Source organism: Onychomys torridus, chromosome 3 (assembly GCF_903995425.1).
Source record: "Onychomys torridus chromosome 3, mOncTor1.1, whole genome shotgun sequence".
In the NCBI taxonomy this organism is placed as follows: Eukaryota; Metazoa; Chordata; class Mammalia; order Rodentia; family Cricetidae; genus Onychomys; species Onychomys torridus.
Genome location: NC_050445.1, coordinates 107295274 through 107315516, shown reverse-complemented (window position 1 = coordinate 107315516; position 20243 = coordinate 107295274). Strand labels below are relative to the sequence as shown.

General features: G+C 50.9%; 1 protein-coding gene across 2 annotated transcripts in view; it reads left to right on the top strand.

Annotated features, from left to right (window-relative positions):
- Slc6a6 (solute carrier family 6 member 6) overlaps positions 1–20243 on the top strand; it is a 72105-nt gene that overhangs the window by 9569 nt on the left and 42293 nt on the right. The window contains exon 2 of one of the 2 annotated variants that reach the window (XM_036180535.1): positions 7341–7384. Coding sequence is in view for 1 of the 2 variants with exons in the window: in XM_036180534.1 (XP_036036427.1) it covers positions 19639–19657 (19 nt within the window). In the remaining variant the exon portion in view is untranslated. Of the gene's footprint in view, positions 1–7340; positions 7385–19598; positions 19658–20243 lie in introns of those variants that run through there. The other variant, XM_036180534.1, reaches the window with a different exon arrangement.

Sequence of the window (20243 nt, the reverse complement as noted above, 5' to 3'; positions counted from 1 at the left end):
CCCCGGATCCCACCTCTAAGCACAGGCAAGAGCTCCCTAAATGTTTGACCGTGATCTCGCTCTCACCCTCTCCAGAAGTTGGTTTTGTCACTATCCTGGCATTAGGGTACCAATCATATAGAGGATGACGTCTCGTCTTGCGCTCAGGCTCCCAATGAGAAGTTTCTGTTCCCTCTAGCACCCTCCTCGGTATGGTGAACACCACTGCTACACCACTAAAGCGCAGACACAGAGAGACCACCCCACAGTCGGCTGCAATGTAAGTGGCAGATTAATACAATGAACCTATCCTCACGCCCTCACTCCTAACTCTTTGGACTTAGCCTGGTCCTGAGCCGTTAGACCTCCTGTGACGTCTTATGCTCTTCGCGATATCTGCGCTGCTCCCACCCGGACAGAGGGACACACTTGAGGTGCCCCTGGGAGGGGGGACAGCCAACCAAACTCACCAGCACAATCCAGCCATGCTACGCCACGAGAAAGCCGCCCGCTCGTGTTGCACAGCGCTAAGTGCACTCACACCATCTTGCAAACGAACGTAGTTCGAGCCTACTACTCCAGTCCGCAGGGACATCCGATTTGGGCTCAGTTGGGGCCCACCCACCCAAGAGCCCTAGTCAGCTTCACTTTTATCCGGTAGGCGCCCCCCTGTGATGCACTTTGATAATGGCCGCTCGAGTTAAGGCCCCCAACTGATGGCAGCATTGCCAGTTGGGCAAATAGCCCGCTCTTGTCGCTGATTGTCTGGCATATTATATGATGTGGAGATCCTGCCATCACAACAACAACTGCAGAAGTAGAGTAGTCAAAGCTCCGGACGTCCCATGATGGACACCTCTGTTCAAAAATTCAAGGAGCCAACTACCCTCCAGAGCAGTCTGTGCCGCCAGGCTGCCGCCAGCCCAGTGTACCTCGACTCTCGAGCCTTCCTGACCTCTGACCTGTTCGCTGGACTCCTCCTTAGAGTGGTGAGCTTCCTCTTCACGTTCGTCTCTCATATAGTGGTTTGAGGAGACACAACGACAAAGATAGGTAGTCAAATAAGAGGAGCCAATACATCCCCAATGTCTATGGCTGTCGATGAGATTGAGTACCATGTTCACTCTTGCCCTCCTTGACTGAGGTTCTCCTCACGAGAGTGGTGCCCTGACCCCCTCTGCTCTGATGAAGTGATGGTCATCCCCAAGGTCTGGTAGACTGTGCCCCAAACTCGCTCTGGCCACACTTAGTCAGTTTTTCCATCCTACGCAAGATAGAGATCGTGGAACACACGAGCAGGGGCTGTTGGCAACTGGCTGTTTAGCCACCTTGGGGATATCAACTCCTTATAAGCGGAACTCAATTGCGTGGTTGTACGTTGAACCACTATTGGAGATGGAGAAGAATATAGGATCTTAAGACACAAATGACCTTTATAGGATGGAGATATAATATCGGAGGAAACATATAGACCACGACCTCTGAGCAACTGCGACCCCTTCGTAGGTAGGCTGATGGAGTGCGTGTAAGTTCTGTCTTGCATTGACACTCCTACGCGGGTGAATAGGTCGCTCTTAAAAGGGAAGTTCTCTGCTAGATGAGCCTGTAAAGTACGACACCCGTTGCTCCCTGAGCATTCCACCGGTCCCGTTAATCAGTCTAGCACACCAGGTGTTTTGTGTATTTCTTTTGGAGTGGGGAGCAGTTATGAGGATGGAACCCTGAATGGGTAGGTAAGGGCTCTACTCCAGCCCTGGGAGCTTTATAAAACACCAGTGTTGTTTCTTTGTAGGACTTTCTTTTCCCCCTGTAACCCATCAGGGCACAGTAGGGAAGGTATGGTGGCATGGTGGACTGTTTTGAGGAGGGGACCATCAGTTGTGTACTAAGCCACAGCTGTGGTGGCCCTTTATGCTTCTTCATGTCCCCAAGCCCCCACTGGCTGGGAACCTGCCACCCCTCGAGGCAGCGTTTTGTCGGCTGAAAGAAGCTGGAGGAAGCCGGGCTGCTCCTCTAATTCAGGGCCTGGAGTCAGTATGGCCTGAATGGGGGATTTGTTGTGAGCTGGACCTTCCTTGAGAATACACCCAGTCCTCCAGGCAGGGCAGGTTCCAGGGTGTGTGTGTGTGTGTGTGTGTGTGTGTGTGTGTGTGTGTGTGTATGAGGCTGGGAGCTGTTAAAAGGTAGAACAGTGAACACACCATGGTCTCCTCACTAGGTGAGAGCCACACCTCCTTAGTGCTAAGACCTACTTTAACTTCTGGGCCCCAGGCTCCAAGCCAAAGGATAATTTGCTTCCTTTGAATATAAAGAGTGTGACCTTCTGCTAGCATCCTCGGAAAGCCCCTAACCTGCCACCCGAAAACCTGCTCTCCTTGTTTTGTGTCCCAGGCCATCAGGATAACTACCCCCAATTCTCACCTCCTGGGGGATCTGAGCCCCTCCTTGTCTGTTACCTGGGGCCTGGAGCTCCTGGGCGTGGTTCATTGTGGTTCTGTTGTGGAGGGGTAAATAGCAGCAGAAAGCAGCTCTGCTCAGATTTTGGTTTTTTTGATGTGATTTCTTTTTTCTTTTCTTTTTTTTTTTTAACAGCCCAAGCAGGCCACACACTCATGACCCTCCTGCTTCAGGCTGTTGAATGCTGAGATTTCAGGTGTGCACCACCACACCCACCAGGTTCTCACCTTCATCATGCTTCAGGTCAAGTTGGAGTCTCCAAGTTGGAACCTAGCATACAGTAGACTTTCAAAGCCTAGCTGAGATAGTTGCACAGTGGGTGCACCTGTGTTCCAGTTATTTGGGAGGATGAGGAGGGAGTGTGGCCAGAGCCCAGGAGTTGGGGCAACATAGCTCCTGGAACCACAGAGGGAGACCCAGGCTGTAGATCTTTCTTACCCAAAAGCTGAAAATGAATTAGATGATAAATTCTATTTCCTTAGTCTTCACATTTTGCATAGGATTACCCCAAGGCCTCGCTGAGGGCAGGTGACTGGCTCAAGGTCATAGGGCTGGGAGCTGACTGAGCCTGTCTTGGGTCAGTGCCACCTTGGAAAGGATGCTATGGGGAAGCCGCTTGCTACTTACTCTGCAGTGTTGGCGGTCCAAAAAGCCACAGGAGGCTTTTGCAGGCAGCCAAGTCGGATGTAAGTCAGGGGAGAGCCCAGGGCCAGCCAGGCCCTGCAGACAGGCCTGGAGGCTCCAAGCAGTGTGTCAGGACAAGGCCCACAGCGTGGGATCTGGCATGTTGCCTGCTGGGGTGGTGGTGGTGTTAGGGGACTCTTTGAGAGAGACTCGGCTCCCGGAAGACAATACAGGGCCTGCTGGAACACCCCTCAAATGGCCTCCTGTTATCTAGATACATTCCAGCATGGGGACCAGCTGAGCAGGGGCTGTGTTAGAGGCTGTCCCTTGACCTGGGACTGGTGCTACCCTTGTGGAAAGTTGCAACCACCTGGAATTGTCTCAAATTGGACTCTGCTTTGAGGATGGAGTGGGGTGCTGTGGTCTGGTCTCCTATCTTCCTGGGGGCGTGTATTTACGTGGGTCATCTGGTATCAGCAACTGGAGGAAAGGGACAGATTGAGTTTGAGTTCTTAGATCATGGTGGTCCCTGGATCAGAAGTGCCAGTTATCACAGGATAGTGGAGAGACTAGGTGTCTCCATCCACATCTGGCATTTAGAGCCGGGGGTGGGGTTCACAATCTGTTGTGAAGAGTCCTCCAGATGTTTCACAGGCCTACCTGTGGAGGAATGATTTAAACTTGTCTTCTTCCTGTGTGCCTTGAGGTGAGGGCTGAGGATGAGGGGGAGGGTCAGGCCTAAGCTTTACAACAGACACATGATAGAATGTCAGACTGTGGGGGACCTCAGATGTCAAGTTGTCTGCCACCTGCATCCTCCACCTTGGTACTAATGGGCTGAATATCAGAGAGATAAGGAGTGAGCAACACAGCAAGTTCAAGCCAGGGCATAGGTCTCATACATAGATGGACACACAGACGGACAGACAGACAGACAGACACACACACATGTTATATAATATACATATATATTAGTGAGGATGGACACAAGACTTTGCTCATACTAGGCAAGCACTCTAGTAATTTTTATTGGTGTATATATGTTTTTGTATGTGTGTATGTGTGTATGTACAAGAGTATACAAGAATCCTGTGAAGCCAGAAGAGGGCTTCAGGTCCCCTGAAACTGGAGTGTCAGTTGGTTATAAGCCTCCTGATGTGGGTGTTGGGAAATGAACTCTGGTCCTCTGCAAGAACAGCAAGAGCTCTTGACCACTGAGCCATCTCTCCAGCCTTGCATTTACTTAGTTTTCAAGACAAGGTTCTACTGTGTAGCTCATGCTGGCCTCAAACTTACTATGTAGCTCAGATGTCAGTCTGCTTCAGCCCCTCCAGTCCTGGGATTACACATGTGTGCCTCCATTCCCTAAAAGGCTGGATTCTGGCCGGGTGGTGGTGGCACATGCCTTTAATCCCAGCACACGGGAGGCAGAGACAGGCAGATCTCTGAGTTCGAGACCAGCCTGGTCTACAGAGTGAGTTCCAGGAAAGGTGCAAAGCTACACAGAGAAACCCTGTCTCGAAAAACCAAAAAAAAAAAAAAAAAAAAAAGACTGGATTCTATGGTTGTAGTTGGCAGAAGTAAATAGAACATTTACTGATCCTTAGGTTAGGTATACTTCAGGGATGGCTCTCCCTCTGCTGAGCTGTCATTAGTCTGCTCCATTTCTGGGCTCCGGGTTCCTCAGTGCCTACTTTATTCTCCCTGGAGCACCTTAGCTGCCTCAGTGAAACCCCACCCCATAAGCCAACTGAGAAGGAGCCTTCTTTTAAAAAAATTAATTTTAGGGTTATGTATGTGTGCATGTTGTGTGGATATGTATGTGTTGGGGGCAGTGCATATGGCGTGGCATGCATGTGTATGTCAGAGGAATACTCTGGAGTCTGTTCTCTCCTTCCACTTTCGTATGGGTTCTGGGGATGGAACTCAGGTCACCAGGCTTATATGGCAAATGTCGAGTCGCCAGCTCCCCAAGCCCCAGTGTTTTTTAATAAGGGTTCTGCCTGGCGTTCTAATTGTCCAGGCATAGTCAAGTCCACGAGTGAGCCAACCATGACTGACACCTCTGATTGGCCAGGCCTTGTTCACATGTTCCCCGGGAAATAGGAGGTGAGATCAGTTCCCAGATACGCCATAGGATGAGATCAATACTTGTACATCTCTAGGTCAAATCAGTTCAAGCTGTTCCCATGGTGGGTGTGGGTGCTAGCAAGCTAGATAGACCCACTGACACAGAAAGCTACTCTTAGCTGTCTGAGGTGAGCTGGCCTCTTATCGGTCAGGATTCACCCCAGACACAGTGACATCCTTTGTGGTTCCTTGAACACACACATGTTGAGAATTGTACTTTAAATGTGATGACTCCATCCTCTTCGATCTTTCTTCCTTTGGCACAGCCCAGGAGAGTCAGGTACAGGTCACTTTCCATTTCTGTGCCTCACCCATTGCAGATATTGCCAATCCACCTCCACTTCTGTAGGGCAGTGTCCAGCCAGGAAGTGGAAGGAGCCCCCCGCCCCCCCCCCCCCCCACCCCCCCTTCTCATGTCTCAGTCTCATCCTAGGATTCTGGGCTCCTTGAAAGCGAGGACCTCAGCTTGGGCCCTGCTGTGATCTTTCCCCATACAGTGCCTGGCACATAGTAGGTGCTTATGAAATTGTTGACTGTTCCTACTGTGTGGTACCTTGGACTCACTGAGTGTGCCATGACGAAGCAGTGAGAGGTTTGAGGAGGAAGTCTGGTATGTGCTGACAGGGCAGCCGTAACTTTGCTCAGGCCATGGAAGAAGCTAGAAGGTAGAGCTGCCAGGGAGGAGAAGTGGGGCTTTAAGGAGGGACAGGTGCCCTTGCCCACCTTCCTCCCATACCCCTGTGCATCACCATAATCCCAGTTTACGTATCCTTGAAATCTTAGATCTCTATCAATAAGAACGCCTTTCCTGACCCTACACATTTTTATATTCCAGGAAAGCTGAAAAGCCTTCCTGTGTCTGGGCCAGCAGCACTGCGGGTGGCCTGGGACTCCAGACCCAGAGCTCTGCCCCCGCTTGTCTGTTTCCTAAATCCAGTCCTAAAGAACAGAGGCTCCCTGTTTTGTTTTTTTAAAAGCATCTGGGGTGCAGCCCTGATGTGGTGTCCTGCTGAGTGTGCACAGGCCTCTTGGGGTCCACCCCAACACCATAACGTGAACAAATAAATCGGAATCCCTGAGATGGCTTCTGGGTCATCCCCAGGGGAGAGCTGTTGTGCAGTAGAGTTCAGCAGGTTTCCCGGACACAAAGGTTCTCAGTATGTGTAATGGGGTAATTGGTGGGCTCTTCCTTCTAAGACTCTTGGGGCTGGGCTGTGGAGGTGGCTTAGTCAGTTGAAGACATTTGCTGCCCTGCTAAGCCTGTTGACCTGAATTCAACTCCTAAGACCCTCATGGTGGAAAGTCTCCTGCAAGTTTTCCTTTGACTTCCACGTGACACCCTCGAAACACACACAAAAATGTAATGATAATGATGATAACAACAATAAAAAGAATACTCTCCACCCCTCTGTCTAGCCTTGCCTTGTCTGTAGGGGGTAGCCAGTGACAGACCTGGGACCTGGATGGGTTACAGAGCTGGTCTAGCGAGCAGCTTAGCAATGCATACCAGCAAGAAGAACCTCTCTTGTAAAAAAAATCGTTATATGTATGTATGATATGTGTGTGATATGTGTATATGTATCTGAGCATGCCACCGCATATACGTAGAGGTCAAAGGACAACTTGCAGGAGTGGTTCTCTTCTTCCACCATGTGGGTCTGGGAAATCACACTCAGGTTCTCTGGCTTGGCAGCAAGCTCCTTTACCTGCTGAGCCATCTCCCTAACCCAAAAGGGACCTTTCTTCTACATCAAACTCACCAGGCAGGGCTTCCAGCAGCTCCTCACAGTGTGATTCATTGGGACTTGGGCTGTCTGGGTTTATAAACACTGAAGCCAGAGGAAGGAAGGAAGGGAGGGAGGGAGGGAGGGAGGGAGGGAGGGAGGGAGAGAGAGAGAGAGAGAGAGAGAGAGAGAGAGAGAGAGAGAGAATATGAATATATGTTTGTGTCTGGCTGACCACATGGGTCTGCATTAGCACATACGTGAGAGTGCAGGTCTCTGTGTGCATATGCATGCTTGGGACTCAGCATTCCCCATGTCAGGTCCCTGGTCCCACTGGCTCAAAGGAGGCCCCTCCCTAGCATATGTGTGTTGAGAGTCACCCATGGCCAGACCTGACCACACCTCTTTGCTTCCCCTTTGCAACAGGCGCAGAGCCAGCCCCACAGCCTCTTCAGAGGAGCCTCTCAAGCGTAAGTAGTTTTTCAGCTTCCTTATAGGTTCAGGCTCACCACCGCTACCCACTGCAGGATCCTGTGGGGGAGGAGTCTCCAGTTTAGAGTGTCCTCCAGGCTCTAGGGGAAGACCAGATCCCTGAGGTAGCCCCATCACCTTCTCTTGTTCTTGGCACCTCTGGGTGGAGGGTCACTTGGTCTGCCTGTACCCGTGCTGTGCCCGGGAGTAGATGTGGCAGATGTCACATGGGGTGTGGGAGCTGGAATGAACTGACTCTGAGACCCACCTTCAAGAGTGGCCTGGCTCCAGATAGGATGCTCCCGGTTTTGATCACAAGCCTTTCTAATCTCTTCCACTTGTGTGTGTGTGTACACATGCAAGTGCTGCTGGGGATGGAAGGGTGCTAATTCTGAGCTCTACCACTGAGCTCTATCCTCAGCTTCACTGAAGGGCCCATTAGAACAAAACTGAAAATCAGTAAAGTTGCAAGACCTCAGTGTGTTTCTGATCCCTTTCCCCTTGATGGTCCTGGTGTTGATGCTGGCCAAGGTGTTTGAGCTACACCCACTGCTGTCCTATGAAGAGCCACATTCATCGTGTTTTTGCTGAATCATTGGGAAGTAATTCACAAATGGGGTGCCCCTTCCCCTAGTCCTTCACATATTTCATAAGAGCAAGGCCATTGTCTTATGTAACCACAGCCCAGTTATCAGCTCTGGACATTTAACATTGACATAGTTCTCATATCTAATCTGCTGATTGTTTTGGTACTTCCTACAGCTTGCTTTTTCTTCTCTTTAATATTTTCCCCTTTCTTCTAGTTCAGAATTGTAATAGTGCCCATAAGAAGGATTTTGTTTCCAGACTGTTTTAGCTCATTTTCAACTTGGGGCTTCAAAGTCCTTTTAATCTTGACATCTACTAAGAAACACTGGAGGGTGTAGACACGCTCTCGAGAATGTTCCTTGCCCTGCCATCTGCCAGCCACTCCTGTCCTGCCGCTCTGTTGATCTTCTGACCCACCTATGGACCCTGCTCCATTGGAGAACTCCGCCTTCCGGCTTTCCCCACGCCCTCTCTCTTTCCGTCTCTCTTCGTTCTTGTGCCTCTGGGGGTGGAGCCCTCTATCCTGAGCTGTGCTTTCTGTTTCCAAGGAAGGTCTCTCACCGGCACAGGGCTGGGCATGTCAACTTGGGGTCATCTGTGCAGCTCCCACGAATCCCCTGGTAACTGCCACTTGTGGCTGGACCCAGTTGTACTTCGTTCACTCCCTAGCCAAATGTGCTCCTCTGTCGGTCACAAACAGCCAACTGGAGACCAAAGGTTCTCTGATGATGTCAGATTGCCCTTCCCCAGAGGCTCAGAAGACCTCCCCAGCAGCTGATGAGCGGGCCAATAACCTGCTCTGTTGTGCTCAGACCTTCCATGGTCCTGACTGTGCCAGGGACACTTACTGCCTGTGGGTACTGGACTCGCCTGGAGGTGTAACACATTACCTTCTTACAACCACAAAAGCCACGTTACAACCTCAAGAGCCATAGGAGGTAGGAATTCTTGTTCTTTCTGTAAAAATGACAGATGAACAGGTGGAATGCTTACTGAGTGCCAGGCATGGCCACGCCCCTCAGCAAGTTTGGTGCAGACTTTCAGTAGTGCTGTCCTCAACTCGGTACTGATCTCTCCATTGTGCAGATTGGGAAACTGAGACTCAGGGGAAGGAGCATCTCCCAAGTTCCCACAACTGTGAACCCACTTGCCCAACTCTGGTGCCCACTTGGTGGCTGTGCTCTCCCTACTGCCCTCCCTATAGGCAGGGAGTCCCCTCCAGGCCCAGCCCCTTCCCCTTCCCCTTCCCCTTCCCAAGGCTTTCCTGCTGCTGGTTAATAAGCAGCCAAGGATAGTGGAAGCCAAGGAGGCCCCTGCTTGCTCTGAGGCTGGAATGTGAGTTCTGTTTCTAGATAAAGAGTCTTGTGCTAGTGGCTGGCCCCATGGGGCCTGGCAGCCTCATAGGCAGAGAGCAGATGGAGGCCGGGCCTATCCTCCTCAGAGCTAATCCAAGATGCCGACCAAGCTGGGGGGACACTTTGGCCCTCCACCACTCCTGTGTAGCCCTCCTGGCTTGCTCTTTCTGAGAAAGCTCATGGCCCCGCCTCCACCCTCCACTCGATGGTCAGTAGGATTCACAGGGAGCTTATTTCACAAGAGTGGCACTTTGAATTCTGGGTGTGGCCCACCCACACACACCACGTGGGGACTCTGACCTTTGGGTTTCCATCTGAGAAGGGCGAGATAATATCTTTTCAGCCTTATGGTGGAGAGCATAGAGCTGAGGAGTCAGGCAAATCCATGGTCATGCTAGTTCCAGGGCTGGGATGTGGCTCAGTGGGCCCTTGGAAGGCCCGGGATGCCTTCTCCGTCACCACAAAACAACAAAGCTGTCAACCTAGCCCCAGTCTCTGCCTGCTGTGTGACCTCAAAAGGACTCACTAAACGTCGTCTACCCCCCCACTCCACCCCACCCCACCCCCACCCCGCTATAAAACGGAGTAGTTGTATCAATCCAGGAGAACTGTAGTCCACTGCAGGACGGAGATTGGTAGAACAGGTGACATGGAGACTTGGTGAGCCCAGGGGTGTTTTATGGGCTCACTAGGACTAAGAGAATTAGTGCCAAGCACCCCACATAGAATTATCTCATCAAAGGAGTCCTTAGAGGAGCTGCAACCCCTCAATTGAAGAGGCAAGTCCACCTTCCAGGGTGCTGCCTTCTGGGATGTCCACTTCTGGGGTGCTTGTCTCCTGGGGGTGCTAGGTACTCTAAGGAAGAGATTGTGAGTGGGGCATTCCTCCTGCTGGTCTGTGGACTCCAATTGTCCCTTGGAAAGTACCCCCTCAGCTCTGCTGAGCAGTGTGAGCCTCAGCTCCTGCTCCCTAGAGGCCTCATCAGTGAGAATGGCATTTATTGTGTTTACCCAGATTATAAGTCATGTTTTGAACACAGAAAGTACTAAAAGAAAGGGGGGAAGTCACCCTTTCTCCACTATGCAGAGGTGACCACAGTATAATGGTGTGGTGTATGGGTGCACAGGTGTCTGTAAACTGCCCCGAGTGGAATATGTCTGTCATCCTACCCACATGGGAAGCTGAGGCATCTGTAGCCCAGGCTTTAGCCCAGGAGTGTAAGAAAGAGAAGAAAGAGTGGAGTCCTGCTGTGGTGTCTGGGCTGGTCTCTCAAACCCCCATACCCTAGTCATCCCTCTGCCTTAGACTTCTAAATACCTGGGACCACAGATATCCAGCCAACATTTTCCTCTGGAATTGAGACTTGGCATAGCTGTGGGCGGGGCTGGCAAGCTACTCTTCAGAGAATACGTGAGACCCAGTCCTGACAAACCCCTGTGAGGTACATTTTCCTTTTTCTGTCTCTTCCCTTCGGATGCTGGCTAGACCCCACGTATGCTGTGGGCATCCTGAATCTCTCTAAAGCCTCTCTGCCTGCCATGTGGCTACGTGTCTGCTCCACTTCCATTCCAGCTTATCTCAAACAGGGTGGCTTTCCCCTACACGTCTCCATTCCCATCCCCTGAGCAGTCACTCTGATTTATAGCTTGCCTGCCCTGGGGATTTTCTTTAAACTTTAATAAAACTGTCCTCTTTGAATTAAGGGGGGGAAAAGAATAAAAAGAGTACATGTGATCCAGGAGTGGTGACACGTGTCTGTCTGTGGTCCCAGACTCCGGAGCCTGAGGCAGGAAGGTAGTTGAAAATTGGAAGCCAAATGGGAAATTGTTTAATGACTCCTCCCGATAAAACACTCTCCAGTGAACAATGCCCGCTTCCATTTTCATTGTGATAAACTATATATATACGATATGTAATTGATCATCCCGTTTGGGAAGGGGCCCGAGTGCTGGGGATGGAAGTCAGAGCCTCAGCGGGCTAGGCAAGTGTGCCAGCACCGAGCTTTGCCCAGACCTCACTGGAGACACCCTGCCTTCAGGGGCCAGTCCTGACCCTGCTGCAGGAGCCGGCTCTGAGCTTTTGGTTGACAACCTGACTGTGGTTGCACATTGGCATATCTTACACCTTGATGCAGTGTAGAAGTCCTCTCCTTGCCCTTCATGGGAACGGAACCCAGGGTGCATGTTCACCTCGAATTCTGCCATTCAGACATGCTTCTGGGGTACCTATTTTAAAGATGTACAGAGCCTCAGTGTCAAGTCTCTGGTTCTCCAGAAACTGTATTTTTGACACTGCTGCCTGACATCAGTGACAGCTTTGGGGCACTGAGAAGAAGCACCCCCCACTTTAGCAACATTAGGGGCCTCAGAGAAGAGAGGATTTAAAATAGCCCACCCCAGAGCTGTCCCTGCCCAGCCCTCCTCAGAAATGAAAACAAAAACCCATCAACACTAGGAAGTTAAAAATAAACTCTACTCTCTGGTAACCCTGAACCCATCCCTGCCTCCTATGGCCTTTGTCAACATGGGTATGAAGTCATGCATTGCAGCCTTCTGAGAGGGAAAGGAAGGAAAAACCAGAAGGCATATAGTAATTGTTCAATAAGCAGTAGCTGTCATTGCTACACCTTCCTGTTGCTTGTGTGATTGGGCCCTGCTGTTTTGGAGAAGTCAGGACACACAGGAACAGGGCTGTAGTTTTCACAGTGCTTTTCTGTATTGGTCACTCCCACGGTCATCTAAGATAGTTATTATTGACCCATGTTACAGGTGGGAAAATTGAGGTTCCAGAAGGCAGTCTAGACAGTTTCCCATACCATAGCTGCTGAGACATGGACTTCCCCACAAATCCCAGGACCAGAATGCTGGTGCCTCTCTCTCTCTTTGCCACACTTGTAGCCAGAAAGCTTTGGCCTCCCTCCATGACAGTGCCCTGAGTAAAGCTTTTTGTCCTGGCTCTTGGTCCCAGCAGGGATCAAGTGGGAATTCTGTCAAGGAGAAGGTCTCCTCAGAAACAGTCTCTCAGAGATCAGAGGTGCTCTCCACACTTGAGAGAAGTTTCTGGAAGGTATTTCTACCTGTTCACCTGTTACCAACCAGTCCCTGGGTGCCTGGTCTGCATAGGAGGCTGGCTTCAGGGTCCTGGGAAGGAGAGCTTCCATACTATCTTTAACTGTTTCCCACCTACTTGCTGAGGTACCTCGGACAGCCTCTCTACCTCTCTGGGCTACTTTCTCACACAAAAACAGAAGAGGGGAATCAGTTGTTTCCAGACAGGCTTTTCGGGTGGGACTGGCCAGATGTGAAGCCCCACTGTCACTTAAGGGCTGCGTGCCTTGATACAAGGGTCTTCCCTCTTCGTGCCAAGCGCTTTTGTCTGTAAAACACTTTTGTGGAGCACAAGGAAGCACTGATCCCGCCCAGGTCCCAGTCCCTGCTTCAGTCTCAATTCCAGCTTGGCAGCCTAGTGGGATACCTCGGTGGGGTCACAGCCCCCAATCCCACTCTTATGTTTGTCATTTTGGCTGGCATCCCTCTGCCCGTCATTCCCCAGGCTTCTCTCTTTGCCTCTGTCCTTCCTCCACTCTCTTTCACGTCTGCAACCCCACCCTTCACCCCTGGACTCTTTTTCTTGCTATTTTCTAACATGAGCTGGAGCCTTGATTGTTCCTCTTACAGGGCCTTCTCTGGGCTCTTATCTAAGGCTGGTGTGGGATCAGTGGGAACAATGCCACAATTGATTAGTAATGTCTGTCAGGGGAGCAGGCTAGCAGAAGGTGGAATGTATATAATTTGTATGGCATTCCCTCAGTAATGGATACCTGAAGAGGGAAAGCCCAGACAGAGTACTTCAAAAGGGCTCCATAACCAGCAGGAAAGAAGCTTCATGAGGATGGGAAAAAGAGTAGGAGGGATCTGGGGAGGGAGTGTGAGACCTTGTTTTTCATACCAGGCAAACTGGTATTCAAACTCTATTATACTGGGCTTTGTGTTTTGTGTGCTGGGGTGTGGATAACACAGGGATCCCTTGGGACACTGGATAGGATTGCCAGGTAAAATACAGGGCACTGACTCAGTGAGCATTCACATACACCAACCACTCAGTGAGCCATTCTGTGGGTTCTCTGCAAATGCTCTTAACAGCTGAGCCATCTCTCCAGCCCCAGAGTTTGGGTAGTTTTAAAAGCTTGTGTCTCTTATTGATGTGTCTTTCTAATCATGGTCATAGGGCATTGCTCTTGGGGACATTCAGGGACATCTGTCATCCTAAAAGAGACAGAACCAGAGTGGCCTTCGTTCTCAGCTTTTGAGACAGGGTCCTGCTGTATAGCTCTGACTGGCTTGGAACTTACATCGATCTTCCTATCTCAGCTTTCTGACTGCTGGGATTTATGTAGGTGTGAGCCATCACACCCAGGTCAGACAGTGACCTCCAGGCTAAGTGACACCTGGATCCTATGGCCAAGGAGAAATGTCACCTGAGCTTCTTACCTGCTCTGCTTGGGGCAGGATCTTGACCTTCCCTTCCCTTTGGCCTTTCCAGTCTTTGAGAAAGTCTACCTTTTTATCTGTTTCTAGCTTTGCCATCCCACAGAAAGACCAGGGCTGTCAAGAGTGCTCGATGGCAGGGGAAGTTTGGGGAAACTCTCTGAAGTATATGAAAATCGAGAATCGAAAGTCTGATTTTCAGTCATCAAAAGCTGTGGGCTTTTGCTGGTGTGGGTGTGTATGTTTGAAATCCCAGTCCCTGGGAGGTGGAGATGGAGGATCAGGAGCTCATTGCTATCCTTAGCGACAGTGAGATTAAGGCCAGTCTCAGCTACATGAGACTATCTCAAAAAACAAATGTAGTGGGCTTTTCAATGGTTTAGTCTCTGCCGTGTCCTGTGGTCTCAGAGGTGAGTGACAGACTGCTCAGTCAGGAGATTTCCAGGGTGATGGGAGTCTGAAGCTGTTTTAGTTATGTGTGTCTGTGTGCACGTGCTAGGAATGGGAACCAGGACTTTCCACAGTCTGGCAAACACTCCAGCACTGAGCCTCGCCCCCACAAAGATGCTCTGGACACACAGACTATTTCCGGAGGTCTTAAGCAACAGGTGGGCGGAAGACCGGAAAGGCATTACCCTTAGAGGAAGCAGCATGTGTAAAGACCTGGCGTGGCTGAGAGTGAAAGCTAAGAGTAATTTTCAGGAAGCTGAGAAAGGTGTGCCTTGGCCTGGCTTATTTTCTAGGCAGGGGAGGGGACTCTCACCTAATGACCTCAAAGCTGGATGTTGTGTCCAGGGGGTTAGTCTCGCTCTACTTTGGGGAGCCAGACTGTGGAGATCAGTGGCGGTATTCTGTGGCTCTAAGTTCCGGCTGTTGGGTAACTGTTTTGATGATGGGCGTCTGAGATGCGCTCTCACCCCAGCTCAGCCATAAGAGGCACGCTGGCTGGAGGTCCTGGGAGGACTGCTGTTCTTGGGAGTCTTACCTAGTCAGACATTTCACAGGGCTTGGGGGTGGGCTGTAGAGAACCGCTCTGCTGAAGCTCCTTGTTTGATACCCAGTGTGATGGAGAACCAGAATATCTGGCGTTTTCCTAGTGGGCTTGTTTCTTCCTTTCACAGAGTTGGGAAGGGCCTGGCCAGAGTCAGTGTTTGTTTGAAAAGTTCATGAAATAAAAGCAGGTTGATCTTCCGGGGCAGAGGGTATGTTGTGTCTCCAGAGCGAATCTGATCCTGTGCTGAGGCCCTTCCTCCAGCCTTGACTTATGTAATTTGAGATGGTCCATTTAGCAGATGATGCTACTGAGGCCCCCAGGGAGAAGCTAGGGTCCTGAGGTCACCACTCAGATGGCCAGTGACCCATTAGGTTCCAGTTAAAATCTAGGTGAGGCAGAAGAGGAGGCCAGTGGAATTTGGGGACCAGATTCTCAAGAGGAGGTATCGCCTGCTATGGACTTCAGAGAGCCAAGTTGCAGAAGTCAGGGGAGAGACCCTCCTCTTGAGGCATCAGTCCTGTGATTTCAGGTAGAAGTATTAATGTAGAACTCGGCCATGGTGGGGAGGGACCAGAAGGAACTCCTTGACAAAATAAATAGATGAGTCAATTAAAAAGGATGGAGTTAGGGGTTATTTATAGCTATGACCTAAATCACAGGTATCCTTGCCCCCAAGGAGGAAAAGGAGACCTTTTTTGTGTGGCCCAAGCTGATTAAGACCTGGGTTGTGGAGGGTGGGATACTGGAAAGAGTCTGAGTGACTGACAGACAGCTCAGGGAAGGTGAGGGGCGGGGACGCTGCTGAGCCAGGCAGCGGGTAGGGAGAGGCAGTCCCCTTTACAGAAATGGCCTGGGCTGGGGCAGCCCCGAGAGTTGGCTGTCTCCCTGGACTTTGTCCTCATGATTGTTTTAGCCTGATTGAACTTAATGGTTGAAAACAAGCCCTCTTTCTTAGCCAGAGGGTCGGTGTTTAGGATCGCAGCTGGTATCACTGACCCTCACCTGTTCTGAGTGTAATTAAGTGGGAAAACACTTAGCAAGGCTTGCGTGGCCTGTGGATGTCTGTTGTTGCTGTCACGGCCACCTGCCATATAGCCACCATGCCACGTGCCTGCATCTGGCCTGTGAAAGCAACTGTGCTATGTAGATTTGGACTCTTAATTTTGGGGGGGTTAATTGCAAAGTGGCCCTTCTAACTTTAGCCACTGTCAGTATTCTCCTGTGCCAAGTTGAAGGGGGTAGGACTTTGTGTTGTTATCGGCAATGACCTGGAAATAATCCCAAGCTCAGCAGGTAAGGATCCAAGACTCAGGAGTGTGCTTCTTCCAGGCTGTGTAAACCTCAGTCAAGTGGTTTAACCTCGTGAGCCTTGATTGGGCATCTACAACGTGGGGTAATGGCTCTCATCTCCCTGACTAGTAAGGGTTGAACACTTAGAGCCTGGAATGTACTGGCTGAGCAGGTGGGTGTCTCTCCATGTGCATATGACATTTCCAGAGTGCTTTTGTCCCTGCAGGCTAAGATGCTCTGAAGTCCCATTACCTTTGGACTAATTAGGAGATAAGTGAGCGTCGGCAATCATTGGAGAAGGATTTAAGGGAAGAAGGGAAATATTTAGCCTGATTAAAAAAAAAAACAAAAAAAAAAAACTGTTATTAGGTAGAATTATATAAAGCACCCAGAGCTGTGTGGCCACATGTCAGCTGCAGTTATTATTTCAACCATAGGAAAACAGTTGGAATTAGAGGAACAAAAGGTTGCTATGACTACAGCAAACCCAGGTCCTTTTCAGTGCACCTGGGGCAGGCCCAGCCCCTGCCCTGGAACAGAAAGCAATCTGAGGCCACCAGAGAAGGTACAGGATTACTGCTGGGGAGCCAGAGCTACATTGCTGGGAGATGGGTGTAGGCGGGGCAGGGAGGGCTTCCCTGAGGAGGTAGCAGTGAGGAGCGGGGAGAGCCAGAAATACTTTGGGGTGCCTGGGGGTACACCCCACTGTGAATTGCTAGGGTCTGCATGATGTGGGAGGGAATCCTCCTTTCCCCCCGTGGTACTAAGGGTGGAACCAGGGAACTAGCTATGTGTATGCTAGGCAAAGCTCTGCCACTGAACCATACCCTAAGCCTCCTTTAGAGATTTCTTTAAAGGTTTATTTTATTTAATGTGTATGAATGTGTGCCTGTATATATGTATGTGTGCCGTGTGGGTGTAGTGCTCACAATGGTCAGAAGAGGGCATTGGATCCCTTGGAATTAGAGTTATGAATGGTTGGGAGCCACCAAACTATCTAATTTTCTGCAAGAGTAAGTGCTCTTAACTACTAACCCATCTCTCTAGCCCCATGGGATTTTTTTTTTAAGGTGATAAGTTATTTTCCCCATGATGCAAAAGATAAAACATTTTTCTTTCTTTTTTTGGGGGGGGGGATTTCAAGATGGGGGTTTCTCTGTAGTTTTGGTGCCTGTCCTGGATCTCGCTCTGTAGACCAGGTTGGCCTCAAACTCACAGAGATCCGCCTGACTCTGCCTCCTGAGTGCTAGGACTAAAGGCGTGCGCCGTCATTGCCTGGCAAAAACATTCCTAACAGCAAAAAATAGGGATGGACTGGGGGTGCATCTTGCTGGCAAAAGCACCTGAGTCTACACAGCCATGGGGGCAAAGCTCTTTGGGAAGATAGGAGTCTGAAGTGGTGATCGCTACTGTCCTCAGCCCTCCACCACGGGTACCTCCCCTGAGGAGATCGAAAATGACTGACAGAGAGGAGGAGACAGGGAAGGGCAGTGGAGGTGAGGTGTTAGGGTGACACTCTGTGTTTGAGCCCTGGCAGTGAGGGAGCCAGTGGACACTCAGCACCCATGTCCTGGCGACTGCCAGGGGTTTCTGGAGAATGGTGGTCACCTTTTGTCATTCATTATCTTGTCAGCTGGGGCTGCTCTAAGGCCCTCTGGGAGGCATCTAATCCCAACAGTGCTCCTGAGCAGGGCCCATTCTCTAGGGACTGCTTTGTGACTGCTCTCTCCCCGAGAGAGACTGGCATAGGAGGGACAGTGGGTCTCCAGGTGTGGGGTTCCCCAGCCAGCTGGTTTAACCTCACTTCAGTGAGGGACAGTCTGTCTTCAGCAGTGGAGCTTGAGGCCTCCAAGGTCTGCCCTGTTGCTGGTATTCCATGGCAGGTGTTTCTCTGACTGGGAATATTCTGTTTCCACCACTGTAGAAGACCTTGTCCCCTCCTCCACAAATCCAAGACATGTCCCTGTGGTATGGTGCCATCGATGAGAGGCTAGCCCAACTATTTTTTTTTTTTTTTACCCTTATGGGAGTAAACCTGGGTCTTTCTAAGTGCACCTGGGGCAGGCCCAGCCTCTGCCCTGGAACAGAAAACAATCTGAGGCCACCAGAGAAGGTACAGGATTACTCTGGGGAGCCAGAGCCACATCACTGGGAGCTGAGGGGGAGCTTCTGTGGCCCTGGCTGCCCACTGTGGTTGGGTATAGCCACTTTCCCCTTGGATCAGACAGGCGGGTCCCACTTAACTGCCTAGCCCCAGAAGCCACCCCACCAGCCCTCACCTTGGTCTCTCAAACTTCTTCCAATTAAGGCGGGTGAAGTGTGTGGCCCTGTCTAGAGTTGGAAGACTGCCTCGGGAGGGCCTGAAAGGCTTCTTCAGTGCTGCTAGCCACTGCCTACCCCTCCCCCACCCCATCCCCACCCTCCAGCACATGTGTACTGTATCAGCCAAACACAGCTCAATTTTGTTTGACATTTTATCCAGTGCCTCCCAGTTTACAGCCCCGCCCTTCCCAGCCTTGATTCCAAGACTCCTGGGAAGCGGATGTAGCAGGTGAGAGTTCTGGGCTCCACCTTAAAGACTGAGTCAATAGGTACAGATGGGTCCTGGTACTCATGCCCTAGCTTAAGACCCAGGGTTCTACAGACCATCAGACCGAAGGCTTGCCGACTGGGAGTGGTAGGTAGGACACACCTTTAATTGGGAGGCAGAAGCAGAGGGAACTCTATGAGTTCAAGGCCAGCCTGGTTTATATGATGGGTTTCAGGCCTGCCAGGACTACACAGTGAGACCCTGTATCAGAAACAAAATGAAGACACCAAGGTTTCTCAAGCAGATTTTGTAACTTTGGGCAAAGTTACAAAATCCCAGTTCTGAACCAGAGCCAAGCCCCAGGTGACTGGTAGGTGTGATGTGGCACAATATGGGATGGCCAAGAAGGCTTCCAGTCTAGGTGGTATACCCTTAAACATGGGTGCTCCAAGAGCATAGAGCCGGAAAGAGGAATACCAGGGAATGTGGTGGTCTTGGGACACAAAAGGGGCTTACCTACCCAAGACCGGATAGGAAGGGTTGGTGAAGCTTGGGTTCTGGGTCAAGTTCTGAGAGAGCTCTGCAGGCAGCTGGGAACCATTGCTAGTCCTTGAGCCAGAGCTGACCCAGCTGCCTGCAGAGTTTGCTAGAAGTGAGCTGGGGGCATGCCTCTGAGGAGACTCCAGTGGTTGGTGTGGCAGCATCTTGTGATGCCACACCTACGTGGCAAGTCACGAGAAGGCAGTGCTGTGCCCCGTGGACATCACAAGAGCTTACCTGGGCTAGCAGTGGAGAGGGAAATGCTGAGGTTGCTCTGGGAGATGCCCTATGCGCAGAGGAAGACACAGCTGTGTTGTGTCAACCTCCAGATACTCCCCACATGGATTTTAACGCTGAGTTTTTCTTTTAGCCAAGCAGTAGCTGGTGTTAGGCACCATCTTGTAGCCCTGGAAGCCGCTGCCACTGCCATCCGCTGCACCAACGTCCGTCAGCCTGACAGAGTTAGATATGAATCCCGTGCACCCAGGTTTGCAATAGGAGTTTATTCTCTGCCTCTGGCACCTACTATATCCACAGGGTGGGGGTGTTAGGAGTGTCCCCACTCCCCCCACCTCCCTCCAGTTCCCTCTCTGGAACATATCTCCTGCGGCCATCCACGTTGGGCCACCTATGGCAGAGTGCTGTGGGGCCGGGGCCTTGCTTTTCTCTCCTACAGAGTGGGATTGTGTATGGATGTGCCGGGGCTTCCGAGGTCCTCTCATGCAGCTTCCAAGGGAACTCCCTGGTACTTGACAAACCTTTGGGGAAACACCACAGCAAGTTCACCCCAGAGTCATTTGGAGAGCTACTCAGGAAATGTGTTGTATAATAGAAATCGAAGCTAAGATTCAGGGCTCTCAAAGCAACAACAAAAAGAATCTTCATCTTCTTGGAGGAAGTTGTGCTCTGGGGCTAAGAGGTTCCTGGTCACTCTCTCTTTTGCCCACAGTCTTAAGTGTTTGTCACTGAACTTTGTTGTGGCCCTGCAGGCACCCCCACCCCCCACCCCACTGCACTGAGCCTCAGCAGAGTCCTCAACACTCTCTCTGCTGTGTGTACTGTGCCTGAAGTCA